Raw genomic sequence first — 23,033 nt, 5'->3', positions numbered from 1 at the left:
ATCAATAAAAAAATTATTTTTTTAAATAAAGATGAAAACATGGGGTATGTAACCATACTTCCCAAAGAAGAGGCTCTCAGATATCTGACCTACAGTTAGCCCCCAGGAAATGTTCATTTTTCATGTTTAAATGGTTAAAACTTTTATTTTATAGATAGAAAGTTTAATACAGGACATAAAACTGTTTCAGCATAAAAATAATAGCCATTCATGCTGGCAATCAATTAAATTTGGGTCCTTGAGTACATTTCTAATTAAGTACCATTAACAATTGCTCTGTCTTTGTCCTGTTAATTTTACATACCCCACTGATGCACAAAACTGTGTTTCTCCCAAATGATCTACCCTCAGCACATCCCTAATGATTCAGGCCTTCCTTTCTTTGCCAATTTGCTGACGTAAACAGTAGAGAAATGCAATTAGGCGAGCCCATCTCAGAGTTTCTAGATGCCTCTGCCTTCTCTTATTTTGTAGGCCACCCCTCCAATACATCCCCCAACACCCCAGCAAACCACACTTAGTCCTGGAGTGGTCAGCTTTCTCTAGACTCTTTATAGGACTCTACTGCTGGGGCAGATGAAGAGTGTTTTAGAAAGGGGGTATCCAAATTGTGTGGTGGGGAATATAATATTCTGTTAACGTAGGTCCAGGTCTGGCCTATGTTAGAGTTTTGGAAGCAGTTCCTTGAGATTACATGGGTGTCTGTTAGGGTTTTCTTAGAAAATCCACCATTTTAACTAAGAAATCCAAGAAAGAATACTCTACCCCCTCTCCACATCCTTTGAATTGAGAATCCTATGATATCTTCCACATTCTGAAGGGGTTCCTTGGCAAAAGACCAAATAAAGAAAGCAAAGTGTGGGACTAAGCGGGAGAGAATGATGACGTCTTCCCGTGTGTGGCACAGGGAGGCCAGGTTGCCCTGAAGAAAATATGGGCTGACAGGAACAGCTGAGGAGCTGCTGGACTTCTTTCCTTGATGGATAATTATTGACATTATAACTACAGAGTAAGTTCTGTACCTCAGAATACAGACTTGCATGTAAGGCTCCTCTCACAACCATTCTACTGTCCTTTATAATTTACAAGAAGTAGAAGGGAACTATCAGCATGCAACAAGCAGGAAATTATTCCAAGCTATTTTGAAAGAAAATGTAATTTGAAGTGATTTTCTCATTCCACTCATTAATAGCTATCTATCTATCTATCTATCTATCATCTATCTATCTATCTATCTAAAAGCCTAAGAGACCATTACGACTGAATGACTGGAATGACCAGCTGACCAGCTGGTAGCTATGATGCACACTGACCCAGACCTTGCCCTGGGTCTCTGACAGCCCTGAATCTGGTTTACCCGCACCCCAGACCCAGACAGGAGGGAGGAGGGAGCCCGATTCCTCGTGGAATCGGTCATGCCTTAGCTTGCTGCTGGGGCCAACCTCCCGTGGTCCCTCCCCCAAGCTGGCTCCCCCAATCGGCCCTGATAGTGGGGAGATGGCTGGCCAACCTCCTGCAGTCCCTCCCCCAAGCAGGCTGCCCCCCCCGCCCCCCATAGGCCCCGATCACCAAGGGACCCAACTCATACACAAATTCATGCACCGGGCCTCTAGTGTATTGTAAGAAAAAGGAAGCACGGTGGTTACACTTACAGAAAGGGAAATTGAAGCACAGATTAAGTAACCAGCCAGGGGCACCCAGAAGTCAGGGCCTGTGCCAAAAATAGAACCCATTTCCTTGATTCCCAGGTCTCTGACCCTGAGACTGTGGTATAGATATTCTGCAGGGACATACATAGATAGAATAAGTAATCACTAAACATGTTTCATCTTATATGATTTAAGCATAAATGCTGAAGACAAATTGTGTGTATCTTTATGTTTTGCACATTGCCCAATAAATATCTGTGTAATAAGCAGATGGTTGACAATGTATTTACCTTGAGTACCAATAATTTTCAAAATGCAAGAAGTGAGCAGTGTTGACACACAGAAGGACCAGAAGTTTCTTGCTACATATTTTACTGGTTATCACAGATGAAGAAAATGAGATTTTCACAAAGAACCCAATGTACCTACCATTTTTTTTCCATTAAAGGACAGCAACATGTATGTGTTGCAACACTATTTATTATCATCTATCTTGAAATTATCACTTGTGTTCATTAGAAGGAGGTGGAGGGAGAGAATTAAAGTGGCCTGCGATCGAAAGAATGCGTGCTCTAAAAACAAAACGTGAAAAAATGAAACAAAATGTAATGATGAAAGGCTGTAGGCCTTAAACCTCCCTATGTTAAAGACCCAACGATCATCAATATTTTAAAAGCAAGCCTTAGTTTTAGAAAGACAGCCAGGCAGATGGAGAGGTGATCGCGTTCCTGGAGACTCCCAGGAAGGACGGCCCAGCAGAAGCTGACTCACCACCCTCCTGCTTGTGGGCATGGACAACTTGTCCTGCAGACAGCTGTCAGTCACTACCGGAGGGGCTCCTTGGCTTTCATGTGCATGTGAATAAAAGCAGTGTTTCAACATCTTAGACTCTTCCTGAGAAAATGTGCAGTTCAAATCTGGAGTTTATATACCAAGACTATCTTTCCCCCATTCTCTCCTGGCCTCCTCGAATCCATCTTTTCTGTTCCCCAAAGAAAGGCTCTTCCCTCCAGTCCAGTCCAGTTACGGTTCCTGTAGAGACTGATCTCCTTGCCGTGGGCAACCTTATCCAAACAATATTTCCTGAGTCGGTACCAGCACTGCAAAGCTCAACAAGGACTACGAGATCAAGAATAGCTCATTCCGTGCACAGTTTCGCGGTCCTACTTAGTTCAACAGCCCGGAGGGGAGGTAAGGTTCTAATGGGAACTCCCAGGGAGGAGTCAGCTCTGCTAGGTCCCACTCTGCCCCACCCCAGCCTTAGCCAGCCCACAGGTCAAAGCCACCTCCTCCCATGACGGGAAACAAGCAAAGGGGACAGGTCACGCAAACTGGAAGAGGGACTTCATCCCCTCATTACACACTTTTATTTATTCTTGCTTTTACTTTTGCTTAGCATCTATATTTCCTTCCTTTTTCTTCTTCTGAAAAGTCATGTTATATTTTCCTCATTCTACAACCCAGACCTACTAAATTTCTATTTCTAGAGCACAGCAAAATTACATTTTACTTTCCGCAGCTTGTGTTCACTTCTCAGAAATGTCAGGCAAAAATTTTCACTGTTGTGAAATTAGCCCTAAAATTCTTTCAAAGTTTCTTACAAGTTTGGGGGATCTTATTTAACCCCAAATGCTAGCAGTAATTACAACCTTGCATTTATTTGGCTCTCTTTACCTTTCTCAAATATAGGTTGTCTCAAAAAAATGTATACACACACTTTGAATAATTATAAAGGCAGTGTTTATTAAAATATATGTCATTTTCAAAATTGAGCTATCAGCTGTTAAGTGCTTTGGGATGTCATGTATATTACTTCATTTGACCCTCATGTCCTCCCTATGAAGTGTGTATAATTCTATTTATTTTATATGAACAGAAGCTGTGAACCCTACACATGTGAAAGGTACTACAGGCTTCATGCGTGCCACTGAGGTTCATGTGCATGCTGGCCTGGAGCAAGTTTAGGGATGTCTACTGAAAGTCTCTGCCGGTTGCTGAGGGTGAGAAAAATCCAAAATTCCACTTCATTCAGTGTTAATAGCTTACATTCATGTTATTAGAAACTCAAAAGAAATATTTTAGTTCCACTACTTTACCACCCAAATATGCAGAAAACTAAACGGGAGAAAGATTCTGCCGTATTCTTCTCAGCTCATCAGGTATGAGTTTAAAAGCAACCACCCTTTCCTCCTCTCTTCTATTCTCCATGTTTTAATAGTACAAGAACAAATTCTAGGTGAATCCCAAACCACAATGTCATTCAGTTTACACATAGCTCAGCAGTTTACCTACCACATTTGCTTTTTTAAAAGGAAGACATTTACGTTAAATTATTTATGGTTTTTAAGATCCATAAAAATGAACTTGTTGAGCAATAGTTCAGATAGCTTTAAAATATTTCAATATATTTATTGGACTTCAGGAAACTATATGTTTAATTAAGTGTCAATTTTAGCTTAGATGCATTAACCAGCTGGCCAGATTAGATACGTTAACCAGATGGCCATGTTAACTTAGATCCATTACCCAATTAATAATTCTGAGCTATGTAAACACATTCTAACCTCAAAACCAAACTATGTGTTCATTGTGTCTGTATATAACTATGTCATTTAATTAGAGCCTAAAATTTAAATGCCAAGAATTATTCTACATATTCAAGAATAATGTGTATATGATAAGTCCTCACTTAATTTCGATAGGTTCTTGGAAACTGTGATTTTAAACAAAATGACATGTGATGTGAAACCAATTTTACCCTAGGCTAATTGATACAGACAAGAGCTAAGTTCCTATGGCATGTCTGGTCACAAAAAACATCACCACACTTCTAAATAAAGACCTTAAACACTTCTAATAAGTAAACATTGAAATCAGTATGAGCTCTATCTACATACATTTAAGAAAAACAAGTAAGACAATGATTTTCCAACATATTGATTGCTCTTCTGGCAGCTCAGGGCACCAGGCGGGACCACCCTGACAAGTGCCCTTCCATCACAGGGCCACTCACACGCACACGCACACTCACACGCACACTCACATGCACATGCACACTCACACGCACACTCACACTCACTCAGTCTGGCACAATGGAGACACACCAGTTCACCTCACGTGCACATATTTGGGAGGTGGGAGGAAACTGGGGGACCCAGGGAAAACCCACAGAACATGGGGCAAACGGGAAACTCCACAGATGGTGGCTCTGGCTGGAAACGATTTTTGTTCCCTCATCAATGTTATAATAAAACATTGAATGAAACAACTATTTGAGGATCTGCTATACATTAATCACCAAATCTCTTTTGATGATCACCCACAGATACCCCTATGTAAATACGTTACTATGTAACTCAAAATAAATACATTTTTTAAATTTATGCAATAGAATATACCTTATTCAAATGTTACTAACATTCCTGTCTACAATGGAATCTAAGTGTTATATAAGTATGTAAAATATATTTATGTAAAGACATCTTTAAAAAATTTTAGTGATTAAAACGTGCTTCATTGATCTGTCAATTTTAGCGTTTTTCTCTCTCATAGGATGAAATAGAGTGATTGATTCCATTTGTTTGCTATGCACCAGGGTCCCATATATCTTCCTGAAATGCTTCTAAGTTAAATGTACTTAACCACCACGCACCACATCTGGGCCTGACACAAGAAAGCTACTCAATCAGTCTATTGACTAAAAGGAAATGAGAACTTTTTATGAATGTGCACATTTTCAACAGATAATTTCAAGCAACAACATGTTTTTTTAAATGAGACATCATCGGAACAGTTAAAGCTCTCAATTCTGATGTGCATTGTGACTTGTAAAAAACAGAATGCTTTTCACAAAGAATAAATCAAATGGTCAACCGCATTTATTGAAGCTTTGAGGCACTGCTCCGACTCTTGAGAGAATTCCAAGAGGAATAAGACGTTTTTTGGGGCCTTGGCAACATAACTCTGTGACATGGGAGAAGGATTCCCATATACCACAAGAAATTGGAAAAAGAAAGCTAATGTTTACAAAGTTTTACTTCAGCTGACCTCATTGCCCAAACTATATTTTATTAGCATCATTCAAACCTAATTTTATAATATTATGTTCAATCTATCACTCATAATTGCTTTTTTTCTAACATAGCTACTAGTTTAATCCTAAATTGACTGCAATTTTAGATTTTCTATTATCAAAACAAAAATAAAAAATATTGATATAAGGCTATGTTATTCCATAAAAATTTAGCTCTAAACTTTTATCCATATCTAACAGCTTAAATTATTTCATTTTTTATTTATATGCTGGCATAAATCTGTAGGCTTTATAAAGGAATGGGTCCATAAATATGGATGCCTACCCCCAAATTAGCAAAATAATGTGAAATCTCAGTATATCTCACTTTCTTTTGGATTGAATATCCACAATGGTTAAACAGGTATACAAGATTTGTAAGTTCTCCATATTTCAGATGAGAAATTAGACATGTATGAAAACAGCTACTTCTCAGGAATTCCATAACTCACCAGTGACTTTCAAGATCAAAATAATATGCCTTGAACAAAAGATCAAAACACTAAATAAAGAAGAGCTGAAATTGTATGAAGAATCTAGAGAACCAAATCGCCACTTCTATTTGTTTATGGTAGAATTATGTCTTGTTTACTTTTTATCAAGCTAAATTTTCTAATAGCAATTCTCTCAAACATTCTGCAAGTGGAATTAAAAACAATAAAGGAAATGTTTGACATAATGACAATTCTTGGGCAATCTCAATAATATCTTATTGTTTTACCTGTCAATTCTATACCTGTTCATCAAATTAGCCCCATGAACTATCATTTGTACCATTCCTCTAAACCAAACAGGAACAGGAAAAAAGCAAACAGGACTCCAGCATACACAGGGCCAGGGGGACACTGCACAGCTAACCGAGGGGGGCGGGGATGTACTCATTCAGCAAATACGCTGTGGTATCTACTGTGTGCCAGGCTCTAAGATACAGAAGTGCTCTCTACCAGTTCAGAGCTTGTGTGCACATGGTGACGTGACAGTGGTGTACACAGCGCGCCGGTATGATGGGGAGGGAGAGAGGAGTCAGCATGAGGTAGCCAGGAGGCTTCACAGAGAAGGTGACATAAGAGCTGAGCCTTGGAGGGTAAAGGAGGACTTCTCGGGAAATAGAAAATGGGTAGAAGCGCCTTTCAGACAGATGGAAAGTATGAGCAAAGCCTATGAACAGTAGCGATGATCGGTGTTGGGAAGATCTCATGTGATTGATAGCCAATGCTCAGACGATGAGAACGGGGAAGATCAGTGGTGGGGCTAAAGTCCGGGGTCCTCCACTAGAAAATATGAGAGTGGGTTCTAACCTGAATTCTAAATAATGGCTCCCAGGGTGACCTTCATTCTGTCCCTGTGCTCCTGAAACTATAAACCAGAGAGAAAAAATAGAAATGGGTAAGAAAGAAGGATAGATATTGCCTACATCTTCCCGAGGCAGGCAAAGTCTTTGTCCCCAGTATATTGCACATCCCGTCCGCAAACTCCCATCAGTGTTCATTAAAGAATCTTGAGTCCAGGTGACCAAAAGTATTTGAAAGGTAGTCAAGAAACGATTTGTCCCTACCTTGCTTTTGAATGGTTGTGGTTACAGGGATGCCAGAGCCACTTGATTGTAGGGTGAGGAATACCGTAAGTGGTACAGGTTAGGATTTGTCTGCTGCCAAGTGGGTAGAGAGTTGGTTCTGGAAACGATGACACCACCTTTTCGTAAATCTGGGGCTTCACTGGAAGGAGAAGAACAGGACAGAAGTCAAGTGCTGTCCTACTGCCTTGTTCCTGGGCCACAACCAGAAGGACCACGTTGTCACCTGTTTTGATGTTAGGGACTCAAAAACATGAACAAAAAACAAAGAAACCCTCATAATAATGCCAATTTTTTAAAATTAGAAATGTTTTGAGAACATTAAAAAATCAATCGCATGGTAGGTATGATTATGTTGGTAATAAGCTGTATTACTATGGAAGATAACAAGTTTATATGAAATAGCTATGATGGGAGTGTAGGTGGTTTTTAAAATATTTATTTAAAATTTTGTTTTCTTTGATGTTGTTATACTGACTTTTCATTTACAAATTTTCATTAATATTACTCCTACCAAAATCAGGAGAAAGGCTGAACAGTAAACTTACCATTTACGAGTAGAGTGGCTGTGAGATTTTTAACCACGTTTGACTGGTTTATGCTCAGCAAGATTGTGTAATTCCCTGTGTCTTCAGCAGCTACATCTTTAATAATTAATGAATAGCCATGAACAAAATTGCGAGCAGATTTCTCCGTCACAGGTAACCCATCTTTTAGCCTGTGGTTAAACACATGATCAGTAAGTCTGCATGATCACACTACCATTTACATTTGTAAACTCAAATTTATGCATGTCAAGCCTTTGATCCTCAGCATCCATTTAAAAAAACTTAGATACTAACTTTTCAGTAAAGCCGGGTGAGATTTTTATTCTTAATTACTTTTTTAAGATTTTTTTTTTATTTTTAGAGAGAGAGAAAGGGAGAGAGAGAAACATCGACATGAGAACAAGAATATTAATTGGCTGCCTTCTGCACTCTGCCAGGGAGGATCTAGCCCAAAACCTGGGAATGTGCCCTGACCGGAATCTAACGGCAACCTTTTGGTGCCCAGGACGACTCCCAACCAACTGAGCCACACCAGCCAGAGCCAGATGTGATTTTTAGTCTGGGAAACACTTCATATTTATTGGCAAAGAGAAGTAAGTAAGCTGAGGGAGACAGAGAAATGATGGTTGAATGTACCCATAAGGGCTCTGGTCACCATTGTGACTTAAGTAGTAACCCAGAAGCACCGGGCGATTCCCTCCAAGATATTTTCCATGAGGCTCCACCAGCAATACAAGGGCCATTGTAAGTCAGATCAATTAGATCACTTCTCCAGATAAAAATAAAAATAGACTTTCCTATTGTGATCTCATGTGGAGTTCTTATTAGCTATATAAATGGTCACAGCAGTTGTCCCTTTCAAAAACTATAGTGAAATCAAGATTATCAAGATTTTCCCCCTGAAGAATAGTTAAGGCACAAAACTCACAAACAAAAGGTATAAACTTTTTAAAAAGTTTAACTTTAAATATAGGATTGATGCCTCGCTGTCATGCAGCTTCCTACATCACTGAGACCCAGGAGGCCTGAGCGGGGCCTGGCTCGGCCACTGCACTTGAGCACCTGACGTGCCCGTGCAAGCCTCGGTTTCTCCAAGTTTTCTATAGAATTCCTCAAAAATCTCTTCTAACTTTAAAATTCTGTAACCTCATTAAACTGGAAGGTTCTTAAAATGAGTAGTTTTTAATCTGTTAGGAGTTTATTGTGTTCTGTGTAAAGGTATATAATATTGGGTGTGGTTTTACTTCATATCCATGCATGTATCACACAGTCCTGCAAACAAATTCCTGTTATGAATGGGTCTCAGTTCCCACGCATTTAAAATGACTGTGCTCTGTTCTGTGATTACAAATATCACCTTAGTATTACTTTAAAGTATTTCCTATTAACAAGTCAGTATTTTTGAAATGGATTGATTTTCTGTTTTGTTTTAGGTCTTTGCTACTTAGTGACTGAAAAAATTGGTACTGCTTAATAGATGGGGATACTCTCAGATGAGGAAAGAAGGAATGTGCCTCCTAGAGAGATACATTAATATCTTAGATATTAGGAGCCCCAATCTCTCTTCTACAGCAACAGCATGAAGGGGCATAGAACAAATCTAATTTTCTCTTTAAGTGTCTATTAACTATTTAAGGAAACTGAAAATAAACACTATGTTCATATGATAATGAAAGCAAAGTAATCTCTGGTTGAGGAGATTCTAAAATGGCACCACTTTTATATTGTATGGACTGTCTTCCTAATTGGTTTTGTACTATACTCTTTGTTTAAAATGTAATAGTTAAAGCCAAAGATATTGGCATTCAAAAGTGCTTTAAAAATGCCTGCAGATTTTAAACAGATTACATTGTTTTACATCGGGTGCTGCTACCACAAAAAAAACAAAAATGCTTAAGGAGTTTCTGAATATGCAAACTTTGAGCCAAAAAAAACGTAATTAGTTCAAGTAGGTGCATTTGTCCACCCCTGCAATGGAATAAGTCTTGACTTTATTAATGTTTGTTTGACTTTAAAACAAGACTGGAATTTTCACCCAGCTGTATATAAAAGAATTATTTTCAGATAATAAGAGAATTATTATCCTCGTCACAAGGGTCCACTTCTCCAGGGTTAATAGAGCATGTTATTTATTCAGGAGGCTTCCTAGTCATTGCCAGCATGTTCCATTCAGAGGATGCTGACATCATAGGAAGGTTTAGAGATGCAGAAATTTAGTCAGGGTGAATGAATGCCTCAACTGCAATGAGCACTCAAAAAAACCCTAGTCCCCGCTCCACCCTGGCACAGGACCGCTCCTCCCTCTAGCCCTTCCTGCCTGCAACACTCCCAGCCAGACTCAGCACAGTTCTTAGCTCCCCACTGCTGTCCTGGAAACTTAGCTTGATTGTTTTTAGGAAATCAAGCCAGTGAACTCCTGCATTTTCCGACTTACAAACCTTATCATGAACTGATAGGAAAATAATTTCAGTCCTACCATGCCACTTCTGGCGGGGGAAATGCCCTCACTTTCATCGACAGCCGGTAAGACTTCTTGCCAGCTACAGTTTCAAGCACCTGCTGTTTTCGATGTTTCACAGTAATGAATGGTTCATCTTTGAAAGGAGAAATGATCAATATGTTAGAAAAGGCTATATTTATGTAAACAAAACAAAAACACTCACTCCCTCATTAAAGGGGGGGGTCTAAGCAATGAATAAAAAAACAGCTGAATTATGGTCAAGCTTATCAATGAGCCCAAATAGTGATTAATGAGTAAAATAACTTAAAAGTACCCTAACTTTCAAATCAAGTGGTTGCAAGTCCCAGAGGCATAAAAGCAGTTTCAGGCCAACAGAGAGTGAAACACCTTAAGGGTCTATATCACAACAACAAAAATTTAAAAAGATACTTCTAAACATCCCCCCAGCCATATGAATACAATGAGAAGAAGTTGCTCCAGGCACCCTAAAACAGCTAATTTTATATAAAAAAAAAACAACTGGAGAAAGTCAAAAGAGTATGAAAGGCATTGATAGAATTGTTCCCTAGTTTCTGCTCCTTACACCGTTTTTCTTTTCAACACTGGGGATGAACAAGGTTTTAGAGGGCTCTAAAGAGCGTTAAGTATTTTCTTAAAAGAATTTGCCTATTGAAAATGAGCAAAAATATTAGGATTTTTTGAGAGTAAAACCAGAGATAAAAAAGCATCAATTCTAAATAATTTATCGCACCATAATTTTTATTTCTCTAAATTACAGTAACACCTTAGAAATTTCCTTCTGAAAATAAAGGTAAAAATGATCCTATTTTTCTGTTTTGTTTATAAGCAACACTAAATAAAGGATTTCATATAGCTTTGAATGTGACCTGAGTAATTATTAACCACAATAAATTTGTAAGGAAAAGATTCTCTGTTCAATTCAAAAGTATTACAAGGGCACTTAGTATGGTTTGCTTTTTGGCTGGGGGAAGAGGTGACAGTGTCCCTGTTGGTCAAAAGAACATTTACTTGGTCTATAGGACCCTCCCCCAAAGCACAATGGCTAGAAAGCACAGCTTGAGTTCCTTACCATATACAAGCACTGAGGTGTTCACAGATCTGTAGGATGGGCCACTTGTCACATGACAGGTGTAAATGCCTTTGTCTTTGCTCTGCACTTTGTTAATAACAAGAATACTGTAGAATATATTGCCATGGGGACTGCTTTGGTCAAATCGACGCCTTATAGAGGCACTCTTATTTGTCTAGAAATAAAATGTATAACAAATTAGAAGTAGTAATTGTTCACGCTTAAAGTGGCAGCACTTCTCGGATTATTACCGAGATCAACATTTGATGCTGAAAAGCAAACCCACCTGGAGCAAAAGGTTTGGAAATTACATCTCTGTCTGGTTATTTCAAGTATGCACACACTGGCATTTTTTGAGAACTTCCTCTTCTTCAGATGGGCTTGCTCATACATTATCTTGATCGTTTCTCACCACCACCCAGTCAGACTGGCAGGATTATTGTCCTTTTACAGACGCACACTGACGTGTCAAAGACACCGGCCAAAGAAGGCAAAGCTAGGTCTTTGAGTGGAAATCTAGTCTTCCCTCCAGCACACCCCCCGCTAAACAGTCACGTATTCTCTAGGCAGAGATCTCACACACAAAGGCAGGCAATATCCTTACCACTGATTTAATGGCAGTGTTTTTCTTAATAAATCACCATGTGAGTTTTCTTCTGCTTCCTTACTTGAATTGAAGGAAAAGATAGTGAGTCCTGGCCACACCTACTAAGGTGTAACACTCCCAGCTTCATTATTTCACCATGTGAACAATGCTTGCCCATTTCTGTTAAATCACACTAAATGGATCAGGGGACGTGCAAAACCATGGACATGGTCAGCCGACACTTGGCGGGTGCTGTCTCGTGTTTGCTTCAGGGGAGACCTGGAGCAGGCCTGGAGCCCGCACTGTGCCCTGGCCACAGTGACCGCTCGGCTTTGAGAAGATGAGATCACATTGCCTTTTCCTTTCATTGTTCCTTCCTCTCTCTCTCTCTCTCTTTTTTTTAGCATTACATTTTATAGTACATAATATGTTATTTCCTTCTCTCAATTCTTCCTCATGAGAGGGCATGGAAAAAAGACTTTGGAAACTGTCCAGAACCGATATTTGTGTCTTGAACTTCTCTCCTCTGTGTCATGTTTAATAATTTCTACCCACCTATCCCTTTATTGCCTTGTTGAAACAGACACACATTTAAGTCACGTTCTTCATTCTCCGCAGTAACGAGGGAGAAAATGTCACTCTCCAACATCAAAAACCCCCCGAACTAACAGATTGAGGGGCTTTCAGCAACTTCAGTTACAGAGCTATTACTCTCCCTTTGAGAATACTTTCATTTCCGAGTCAGAGTACCATCGATGTCATTTCTGCCTTGGAAAACAGCTGACCCTGTGTTTCAGAACTGAGTTGTCCAGTACTGAGCTACCAGCCACATGCAGCTATTTAAGTTAAAAGTAAACAAAACTAAAAATTCAGTTCCTCAGTCACACCAGCCGTATTCTGAGTGCTCATAACCATGTGTGGCTGGTGGTTACTATATTGGATGTAGAGATATAGAATATTTCCATCTCAGGAAGTTCTACTGGACAGGGCCATTTTAGAAGGTTATTGTCTTTCAACAGATGTATCATCATTTTCTTACTTAGGGTAGCAACACTAACAGGATAAAAGTTTCTCCTCTCTTGGCATTTATTCAGAATATTTGATTGATCAAGAATATTCTATTTCTATCAAAACCCAGAAAATATTGCTATAAGTCATAGCATTTCTATTTATGAAACAATACTATTTTCTAGAAAATTCGTTGGCTAATGTATCCATAATCTGTCCCTACAGGGCACTTGTTACACCTTTTTATTGCTAAATTATTCAACTTCCAGGGCAAGAAATGTTAATGAAAAACAATAGCTTGGGGCTGATGCATTAAACTTTCGCACATAATTTAATCATAAGTGAACTTGGTGATTGGGTGATCTGAATAGCATAACAGATGACTGTACTTGGGATATGCCACATAACTCATACTGATACACAAGAAATGGGGGCTGGACCTACTGTCAAACATTTCTGAACAGTTTATCGTAGGTTCTCCATCTACACATTTTTAAAGTAATTGTTTGCAAGGATGTTTAACTTGTGTAAGGGAACCCAACTCCATCTTCATTCTTCTCATTTTTCTGAAGGACAGAATTACTCTTTGTCACTTAGCAAATTGAACACTGGATGGCTGGGTTGTATTATCTTTTCCAAACATGCTCCAATCAGGAGCCTGACTGTCTGCCAGTATCTTAAATGAATGCGCTGACAACTTCTTGTTGTTGTTGTTACAAAAGATAGTCCCTGCCTGGCATTAGTGATAAATTTCTCTCTCATCTCTAAATCCTAGAGAATGGTTTCCAAGGATGAAACAATCCCTTTTTCCACTCAGAATCATGCAATAGAAATACCAATCTATACATTTCAAAACAAAACCTCTGCACATCAAAAGACCATATCTATGCCTACCAGATTCATGAAATGCCAGACCAAAAAAGCACCCACCAAACCCAAAGCTTCTTTATTGACTCAAACTGCCGTAGGAGTCAAATATTCCGATTTTCCCACTGCAAATACACAGTGGCATTTCACTTACTAAAAATAAATACTATCCTACAGAAGAAATAGAAAAATCGGTCACTCACTTGACCAGGGTAAGTCCAGTTGATTTTAACTCTCGTATTGAAGGGTGTGGTGACAGTACAGTTGAGGGTCAGAGTCTGACTTCTGAGTAACCTGACAGGGCTTGGTGGGCTTATTTGGACATCTGAGATTGTAGTGGCTGCAAGTATAAGAAATAGCATGTTTTAAAATCAAGGTTTCATTAAGCAGATTAAACCCTGAGTATTTTGGTTTATGTTCTCACCATTGGAACATCACTTACTTTGTCGATATGTGAGATAGTTTGTCTGGTACAAATGTCCGTTGACGGTTGTCTCACAGGTCAGAAGGCCTATTTCTTCGTATGTTGCATTTGAAATTAAAAAGCCCTTCCTACTGTCCCAGGTTATTCTTTTTCCATCAGGGATCAGAGTATGAAATGGAAACTGGAAAGGAAGGAACATGCTTTAACAAAATCATATTAACGCCGTGGCAGTAGCATTCACTAGTAGGTTTTGAAAACATAATTTTCATCTAAAATACAAATAGCACAGGTAAAAATCCAGTTTATTATGAGCGGGTCTTCAGTTTTCTTTATATGTAGCAATATATACATTTATTATGATACGTTAGAGTAATTACAATAACTGATCATCAGCCTTAGCAACAAGCTGCACCTACCTAGGATGGGCCCAGTGGTCAGGTCAGACTTCTAATGGGAGCCTGTGTCTCTTTGGCCTCTGAGAACCTTAGTAATAAACTGGCCTGATACTCAATAGAGAAACCAATTAGTGTTTTTTTCCACTGGGGCTGCCAGGATATCCTCATGAATGTCTTTATCTGTTAACAAGCTGTAACTTGTCCTCCTATTTCGCATGATTCACTAGAGGCGACAGTCTTTAAAGGACTGGATCCCTCCAGATCCTCCAAGAGTCAGAGCATACACGGGGTTGTCATTCTGAGAAGGCCAAAGGCACTGACTACCTCTGGAGGGGGACCCTCCCCCACCTCAAGCTGAGTCTGCCAACAATGAAGACAGCTGCCAGCAGACGCGGAGGCCGGAGGCACTGTGATGGCTGGAGTGCTCTCCAATTCTTTGAAGTGTTCCCAAGCACAGTGAGTCCAAACAGAAGAGAAGAATCCAGGACCTGATTCTCCCCTTATGCCTTCTTCTAGGCCCCAAGGACTTCATTTCTAAAGACTATCGTATAAACAGTCTGCCTTGGGATTAGACGTTTTAAAGGATCATTGCTCCACAGAGGGGCCCAACCCAATGCCCCGATGCCAGGTTGCCAGCCCCGTGCAGGGGCAGTGCCTACCCTCTGACTGCCTCTATTGTTTGTCCCAACTTGGAAAGGGAAAAAACCAGATAACCTAGAGGAAAGGCCAAACTGCCATGAAGAAGTTTCGAATCTTTTCTATCTTCTTTTAAAAAGGACACCTTACATCACTCTATCCATTTATCATTTGTTTATATTACTTGTTGAAGAAGCTAATCTGGCTGGGATTTGTGGTCCTGGGGCTGAATTTCTATCCCCAAAGTCACCAGTGCCTCTCTCCCAGGGAATGTCTGGATATGCAAATATGTTACCTGAGTGTTGCTTGGGTTTGGAATGAATGACATCCTGCCTATGAAGAGCTGAAAGGGACTGAGGGGTGCATTTCATGTTTTAGTAAATCAGCATCTCTCTGCAAACCTAGGGATGCTTTGCATTCAGTGGGGAAAAACAATATTCTAACTTAGTGCAAACTATTAAGGGAAAAATTCAGAAAAATTTAAGTCAGGGATTGAAATCATGATGCTTTAAAAATACGTGAAAACAAGCGTGTGCTGAATCTGAGAGATGGGTTGCTGGCGGATTTCCTCCGCACAGCTTAAAAACAGTAAAATTCCCTCTAAAGTGTTTATCTTGTTCCAATCTATCTGTTACTGCCATCAGTAGGGTTTCTTCTTTGTAGCTGACAAGAGCTAAAATAGCCAAAGATTATGTAGCTCGTCAGCTGCGGCAGTGGCTGCACAAGTTACAGAGGCAGGAGAAAGAAAGGACTGACAGATGGCCGGTCTCCAGCAGGTAATGGCTCTGAAAAAGCAGGCACAGGAAAAGGAGAGGGAGCGGGTGGCACATTGGAAGAAAAGGCCCAATAAGAGAAATGGAAGGGACCTTACATTAATTTCATGTCAGCATATATAATAGGTTAGATTATTTTCAGTAAGTATGTGTCAAACCAGAATCCCTGTTAGAGCATTGTTCATATTCTCTCTCTCTCTCTCTCTCTCTCTCTCTCTCTTTTATTGAACTTAGGTAGAAAAACAGAGTAAACAAACTCGCCCCACCCCACACAATTTTACGTGTGGGAATTTGGGAATGTTCCTTGCAGCAGATCTGCATTAGGGCAAAAAGCAGGGGGCTTGCATGAAACAGAGAAGTTGCATATCAATCACATAGCAATTAACATATCAGACTAAGAGGAGTGATGCCATGCTATTGAAAACATAACTTGATAGGAATCCGATATTGAGTATTAAACTGCTAGATTAAATAATAAAAACGCTCACCCTTGATTGGGGCTACTTGCACCTGGCATTGTTCCAAGTACTCTCCATAAACTACCCCCCTTGGCTTCCTCACAGCCATGTGGGGTGGGTGCTGCTGTAATCGCTCCCATCTCTGAAATGAGGACACTGAGGTAGAGAGAGGGTTGGCCACGTGCCAGCTTGCCCAGCGGGTGAGTGTAGGGCGGTAAGAAGCCACGCAGGGAGGCCTGTGGCTTCCTCCCAGGCAATCACAGCGAGGACACTGCAGAAGTCTGGATATGGGTCCCTTACTCTCAGATTTTTTCTAAGACCAATGGAGTTAGACTCCTCTGCTATTTCCAACTTGGATTTTATGTTTTCTGGCAATGATGCACAGATGTAATAGAAGCCCAAACCTGTCTCTGATGGACTGTACTGAAGGCTTAAATGAACAATATAGGAGAGTGAGTGCAAAGGAAGAAGACAGGGAGATAGATACCCCATCACATTTCACCATCCAAGGTCCATAGGGGACACTGCAAATCACCCTGAACTTCTCCTATTGACCATCACCACACAGGCTAGTGCACTCTGAGTAGCTACCTGTGGTGGGACAGTCTTAACTTTTTCTCTTAAAGCTCTACGCTCTCAGGATTCACGTGTGTGTGTGTGTGTGTGTGTGTGTGTGTGTGTGTGTGTGTGGTCGGTCCTGGGGCTGAATTTCTTAGTATAGGAGCTTTTATTCAATTCTTAGTCTTAGTATAATCCTAAACTCCTGTAGCTGGTGAATTAGCGGGGCTGCCACAGTTTAGCGTTTGTTTTTATTAAATTTGACCCTAAATCTTTTTTTCTTATCCTCACGAACATCTTACAACATAATAGGAAGAAAAATCTCATTTATAACATTCTTTTCCTGCCCCCCCCCCCCCCCAAGAGGCTACGTTTGGATGCCCAGCAGGAGCAAAGCCTTTTGTTACCAAGTATTTCCTGGCTCAGGCCAAAGGTGGGAGCTGGGTGGGCACCTGCCTGACAGCTGTCTTTAGCAAAAACCTGGATTCACCACTCTGCCAAGTTATCATTTGTGTAAGCAATAGAATTGCTTTTTCTCATCTTTGCAGACATTTGGATTTGTGGCAAGTACAAACATTTTCATGATTTTAGTTCTTTCATTATTCACATTGATTTATGCTTAAGACATGATCATTTTATTCCATTTAAATACATGCATGGTATAACATGTAGCACTCATGCTTTATGGTAAAAGGATGTGATTTAAAAGCCCACTGAGAAGCCCAACTGTCTAAGGAAAAAAATTAATTCACTATGCTCATTTGCAGTAAAAAAAATTTGAGAATAGCATTGCTCAACTTTACCCTTTTTAAAGTAACAATGATGTCAGGTGATGTAACCCGGCAGGGAATGACAAAAGGCCTTCCTTCAGTTATATTTATCACTTCAGGCATTTCACTGTGCATCTCCAAGAAAGGTCGACTTGTATCTGAATGAGAAGAAAGTGGAGAAATTTATGTATATATTAATGATTATATTATAAACATCTAGACCCTATAGCTGGTGAGGCAATATGGATGCTGCCACAGTACATCATCCCATAATGAAATCCACACATTCTCTGTAATTCTTCTGGGGACAAGAACGAGCATCAGATCCTGTTAGAAACATCCTCACATGTACCATACCCTTGCCCTTGGAAATCCACCGACAGTGATCTCTTCAGGAGTTACTGTGTTCCCATCTTCCCTTGGTTTCAGCCTGAGATGCCCAGATGAAAAGAAGTCTGATGTTCAATCTCTCTGTCTGGACCTGAAGGAACTAATTAGGCCCCCACCTGCTTGCTGGAGATGAGGAAGCTCCTTCTGGATGCTGAGCGGAGAATGAATTGGAGAAACTAGACGGTAAGTAGGGAATGGCTGCCGAGGCTCAATGGTGGTTCCAGTGATGGCTATGGGTTGAACTGTGTTTCCCCAAAATGATACGTTCTAATCTCAGTACTTCAGAATGTGACCTCATTTGGGTCAAAGAAGGGTTATTGCCAATGTAATTACTTCAATTAAGTGGGCTCCCGGTCCAATATAACGTTCATGATATTAACTATTAAAAGTTATATATTCATATAATGGCACCAAAATAAAAGACAAAATTCATATACTAAAATGTTAATGATTATCTTTGAGTAGTGACTTCATAGGTTATTTTCTCATTTACCTTCTGTATTTGTCAGTTTTCCTGGAATGATTGTGTATTACTTTACAATAACATTTAAAAATTTTATTTTTTTAGAGAGAGAGGAAGGGAGAGGGAGAGAGAAATATCGAGAGCGAAATATTGATCTGCTGCCTCCTGCACGCCTCCTACTGGGGATCAAGGCCACACCTGGGCATGTGCCTTGATGGGGAATCAAACCTGCAACCTTTCAGTGCAGAGGACGGCAGCCGACCAACAGAGCCACGCTGGCCAGGGCTATAATAACATTTTCAATTATTGAATTTAAGTCTCAAATTATAAAGCACCATCCATTTTTACTTGAGGAAAAGTATAAAATTTGCATTTGATTTAGTTTTGTCCAATATAATAGAATGAGATATTAATCATGACATTGAATAATGATGTCTGTTTAGGAAAGCTCAATGTGTGCAATAGCACATGCAGGGAGGAAACGCTAATTAACAGGGACAAAGATTCATTATCAGCACGAAATTCGTCTCCTAAATAAATTTGCTGAGCTAGACAATCAGGCAGAGGCTATTGGTATTTGATCATTCCTTCCCTTCCTCCCGTGAGTCTGTATTTTGTCTCCTTTGTGAGTCCCAAGGTAAACACAAACACCAGGAAATGGTTTAATTCATGTAACTAAACTGTAAATCTTTCACATTTAATTTACTGTCTCCTTAAGCAACCACTTTCAACCAAGGACATTGGCATAAAAGTTCCTGCAGGAAATAGTAAACATCAGCGTAGTCACTTCTAGGCTAATGAATGCCAATCCCAAATGAAAATAGAAGAGGTCCATTCAATGTGCCTTTGGCTTTCTTCTTTTTCTTTGTCACTTTGGATCCCCTAAGCACTTGAATTTTACTACAGCTATTACCCTTTAAAATTCAATACCAATGTCAGCACTGGGCCCACTGCAATTCTGTTCAAAGATGTCAGAACCAATGAGTTGTGTCCATCCTAACATAATTCAAAACACATAATTTGTATCCACTGTGTTTGCAAATGAGCTCATGACTAGATACACACACACACACATACACACACTCACAAACAATATTCTCTGGGCTTATTAATAGTATATTTCCTCTGCAGTTTGCTTCAAGGAAGGGCTAAGAATGAACTTGCCTGACATATTAGAATACAAACATTTTTTGTTTTGCAGGATCAGAGATACAGAAGAGGTCACAGTTCCATTAATATCACCAGTAAAACCACTTACTATTCCCATAGGACACATTTGTCTTTGTCACAAAATTAAAAATGACTTCCAAACTCAGCCACCACTGCAGAGTGGTTTCCTGAGACCAAATTGGCTAGTTGTTGAAAGAGTGAGGAAGAGCTACTCCAAAGATTGCCAGTGTCCCAGCGGCGCAGACACACTGTCACCAGGGACTCATGCCAACACACAGCTAGGTAGAGGTCACGCCACCCTCCCCTTCCTGAACTATTGGAGCTCAAAGCAGTGACAGGAAACTGGCACAGTCTATGAGGTTTTCTCATCCAACGGGAGTATCTGGGCTGTCATCCTTCAAAACAAGTGGGCTTGGACACCGGGGAAGATCAAACAGGGACCCTCGCTGAGCGTCCCATTCTGAAATGGGATTACATCTATTTTTTAACATGTTTTCTTTCTTCCTTTTGAAATCTGTAATACTCTGGCACATTAGGGCACACAGGCAGAGGCCCCAGTGTGCCATCCTCACTCTACTTCGTTTCCCACTGTCATCATCTCGGAATTCTTCTAGGAGGTTCAGAGCAAGTGGGCGATCCAAAAAATTCAGAGAGCTTTTCTGACTTGAGGGGTTCAAGAGTAAATAACTTGTTTACTAGCACTTTAAAAAAATCTTCCCCCGAGGATATGCTTGTGTGTGTTTGTGTGTGTGTGTGTGTGTGTGTGTGTGTGTGTGTGTGTGTGTTTGGAGAGGAAGAGAGAGAGAGAAATAGAGAAAGAGAGAGAATCATCAATCAGCTGTTTCCTGCTTCCCTACCAGAGATCAAACCCACAACCGAGGTATGTGCTCTGACTGGGAATCTAGTCTGCAACATTCGGGTGTATGGGACAATGCTTCAACCAACTGAGCCACACGTTTAGGGACCAGCACTTGTTTATTCCTATAATATTTATAAATATTTCCTGACTTCTTTTTCCTTTAATTTTATTTTCCTTAACTTTCAGTTGTGGTCATAAAGACTTCCACTTATTTGAAAAGAGTCTTAAATTTGTTGAGGATGAAGTGAAGAGGACAATTAAGCAATTAAGCAATCCCATGAAGAGGGTTCTATCTAGACACAAGAGTTTTCACATCACACAGGTCTTTGTGTTGTAGACTATTCCTAGAGCCCAGCGAGAGGTTGTTAGCTGGTGAAATGTTTCATTTGAAATGTGAGCCGAAAAGGTGGCTAAAAAGCAATTTCTTCACTGGAGCAACCACAAGGGAGCTGAAGTAGCTATACTAATATTAGATAAGATAGATTTTAAAACTAGAAATGTTACTAGATATAAAGAGGGACATTTTCTAATAATAATAGGGTCAATCAACCAGGAAGTTATAGTAATTATAAACATATATTTAACTAACAACAGAGCACTGAAATACACATCAGAAATGAAGATAGAATCTTCTATAATTTAACAATAATAGAAGATTATAGTATCCCACTTTCAATAATGGGTATAATAACTAGAAAGAAGATCAAAATGGAAGTAGAGGACTTGAACAACATTAATAACCACCCAGACCTAACTGACATCTATAGAATGCTCCACCCATTACAGCAGGATATACATTTTTCTCAAGTGCACCTGGAACATTCTCTAGGATAAAGTATACTTTAGGCCATAAAACAATTAATATAATACAAATTATGTTCTCTGACTACAGTGAAATAAAATTAGAAATCAAATAACAGAAAGAAACCTGGGAGACTCACAAGTATGTGGAATTAAACAACTAATGAATCAAAGAAGAAACTAAAAGAGAAATTAAAATACTTTGAGATTAATAAAAATGAAGACACAACATACCAAAACTTATGGGATGGAGCTAAAACAATGTCTAGAGGGAAATTTACAGCTCTATGCCTAGATTGAAAAAAGAGAAAGATCTCAAACCAATATCCTAATTTCCACTTTAGAATTCTATGTAAAGAACAGCAAACTGAAGAAAGCCGAAGGGAGGAAATAAAAGATTGGAGTGAAAATTAATGAAGTAGAGAACAGGAAAACAATAGAGAAAAATCCACGACACCAAAAGCCAGTTCTTTGAAAAGATAAGCCTCTAGCCAGGCAAACAAGGAAAAAAGAGGGAAGACAAATGAATAAAATCAGCCCAGCCAGTGTGCCCAGTGGTTGAGCATTGACTTATGAACTAGGAGGTAATAGTTTGATTCCCAGTCAAGGGCACATGCCTGGGTTGTAGACCCCTAGTGGGAGGCATGCAGGAGGCAGACAATCAATGATTCTCTCTCTCATTAATGTTTCTATCTCTCTCTCCCTCTTCTTTCCTCTCTAAAATCAATAAAAATATATATTTTAAAAATGAATAAATTCATAAATGAAACAGTAGAAATTGCTATCATCATTATTAAAATAGAAAGCAGTATAAAGGAATATTCTAATTTTATGCCAACAAACAGATAGCAGATGAAATGGGCAAGCTCCTAGAGAGACACAAAACTAATGCAACAAGAAACAGACAACTTAAATAGACCTATAGGTAAAGAGATTGAATTAGTAATTAAACTGCCCACAAAGTAATCAACTGCCCACAAAGAAAAGTTCAGGCCCAGATGGCAAGTGAACTCTATCAAAGAACTAATATAAATTCTGCACAAAGTTTTCTAAAATATAGAACAGAAGGGAAAACTTCCCAATTCTTTCTATGAGGCCATTATTACCTTGACACCAAAACCAAAGACTTCACAAGGAAACTACAGATCAATGTCTTTTATGAATGTGGATGCAAAAAAGCTCAGCAAAATACTTGCAAACTGAATATATAAAAATAATTATATGCTATGACCAAGTGGAATTTGTTCCAGGAATGCAAGAATTGGTGTATCATCCAAAATTCAATCAATGCCACTAAAATACCATAACCAATAGACTAACAATCAAACACCACATGATCATTATATTAGATACAGAAGAAGCATTTGACAACATTCAAATCCCTTTTTCATGATAAAAACACTCAACAGAGTAGGAATAAAAGGAAACTTCCTCAACCTGATAAATGGCGTGTACAAAAAAAAAAAAAATTAACAGCTAGCA

At 39.5% G+C, this 23,033-nt stretch overlaps 1 protein-coding gene across 1 annotated transcript in view; it reads right to left on the bottom strand.

Moving 5' to 3' along the window:
* Positions 1–23,033, bottom strand: part of FLT1 (fms related receptor tyrosine kinase 1) — a 197,052-nt gene that overhangs the window by 121,923 nt on the left and 52,096 nt on the right. The window contains exons 4-10 of the mRNA XM_081083615.1: positions 17,902–18,026; positions 14,297–14,459; positions 14,058–14,194; positions 11,394–11,568; positions 10,319–10,436; positions 7,843–8,012; positions 7,277–7,436 (exon numbers count right to left, since the gene is read on the bottom strand). Coding sequence (XP_080939741.1) covers positions 7,277–7,436; positions 7,843–8,012; positions 10,319–10,436; positions 11,394–11,568; positions 14,058–14,194; positions 14,297–14,459; positions 17,902–18,026 — 1,048 coding nt within the window. The remainder of the gene's footprint in view (positions 1–7,276; positions 7,437–7,842; positions 8,013–10,318; positions 10,437–11,393; positions 11,569–14,057; positions 14,195–14,296; positions 14,460–17,901; positions 18,027–23,033) is intronic.

This window comes from Myotis nattereri, assembly GCF_964212035.1.
Source record: "Myotis nattereri genome assembly, chromosome: 2".
NCBI classification, from domain to species: domain Eukaryota; kingdom Metazoa; phylum Chordata; class Mammalia; order Chiroptera; family Vespertilionidae; genus Myotis; species Myotis nattereri.
Note: the sequence above shows the minus strand (reverse complement) of the source record. Positions and strands in the feature narration are given on the sequence as shown.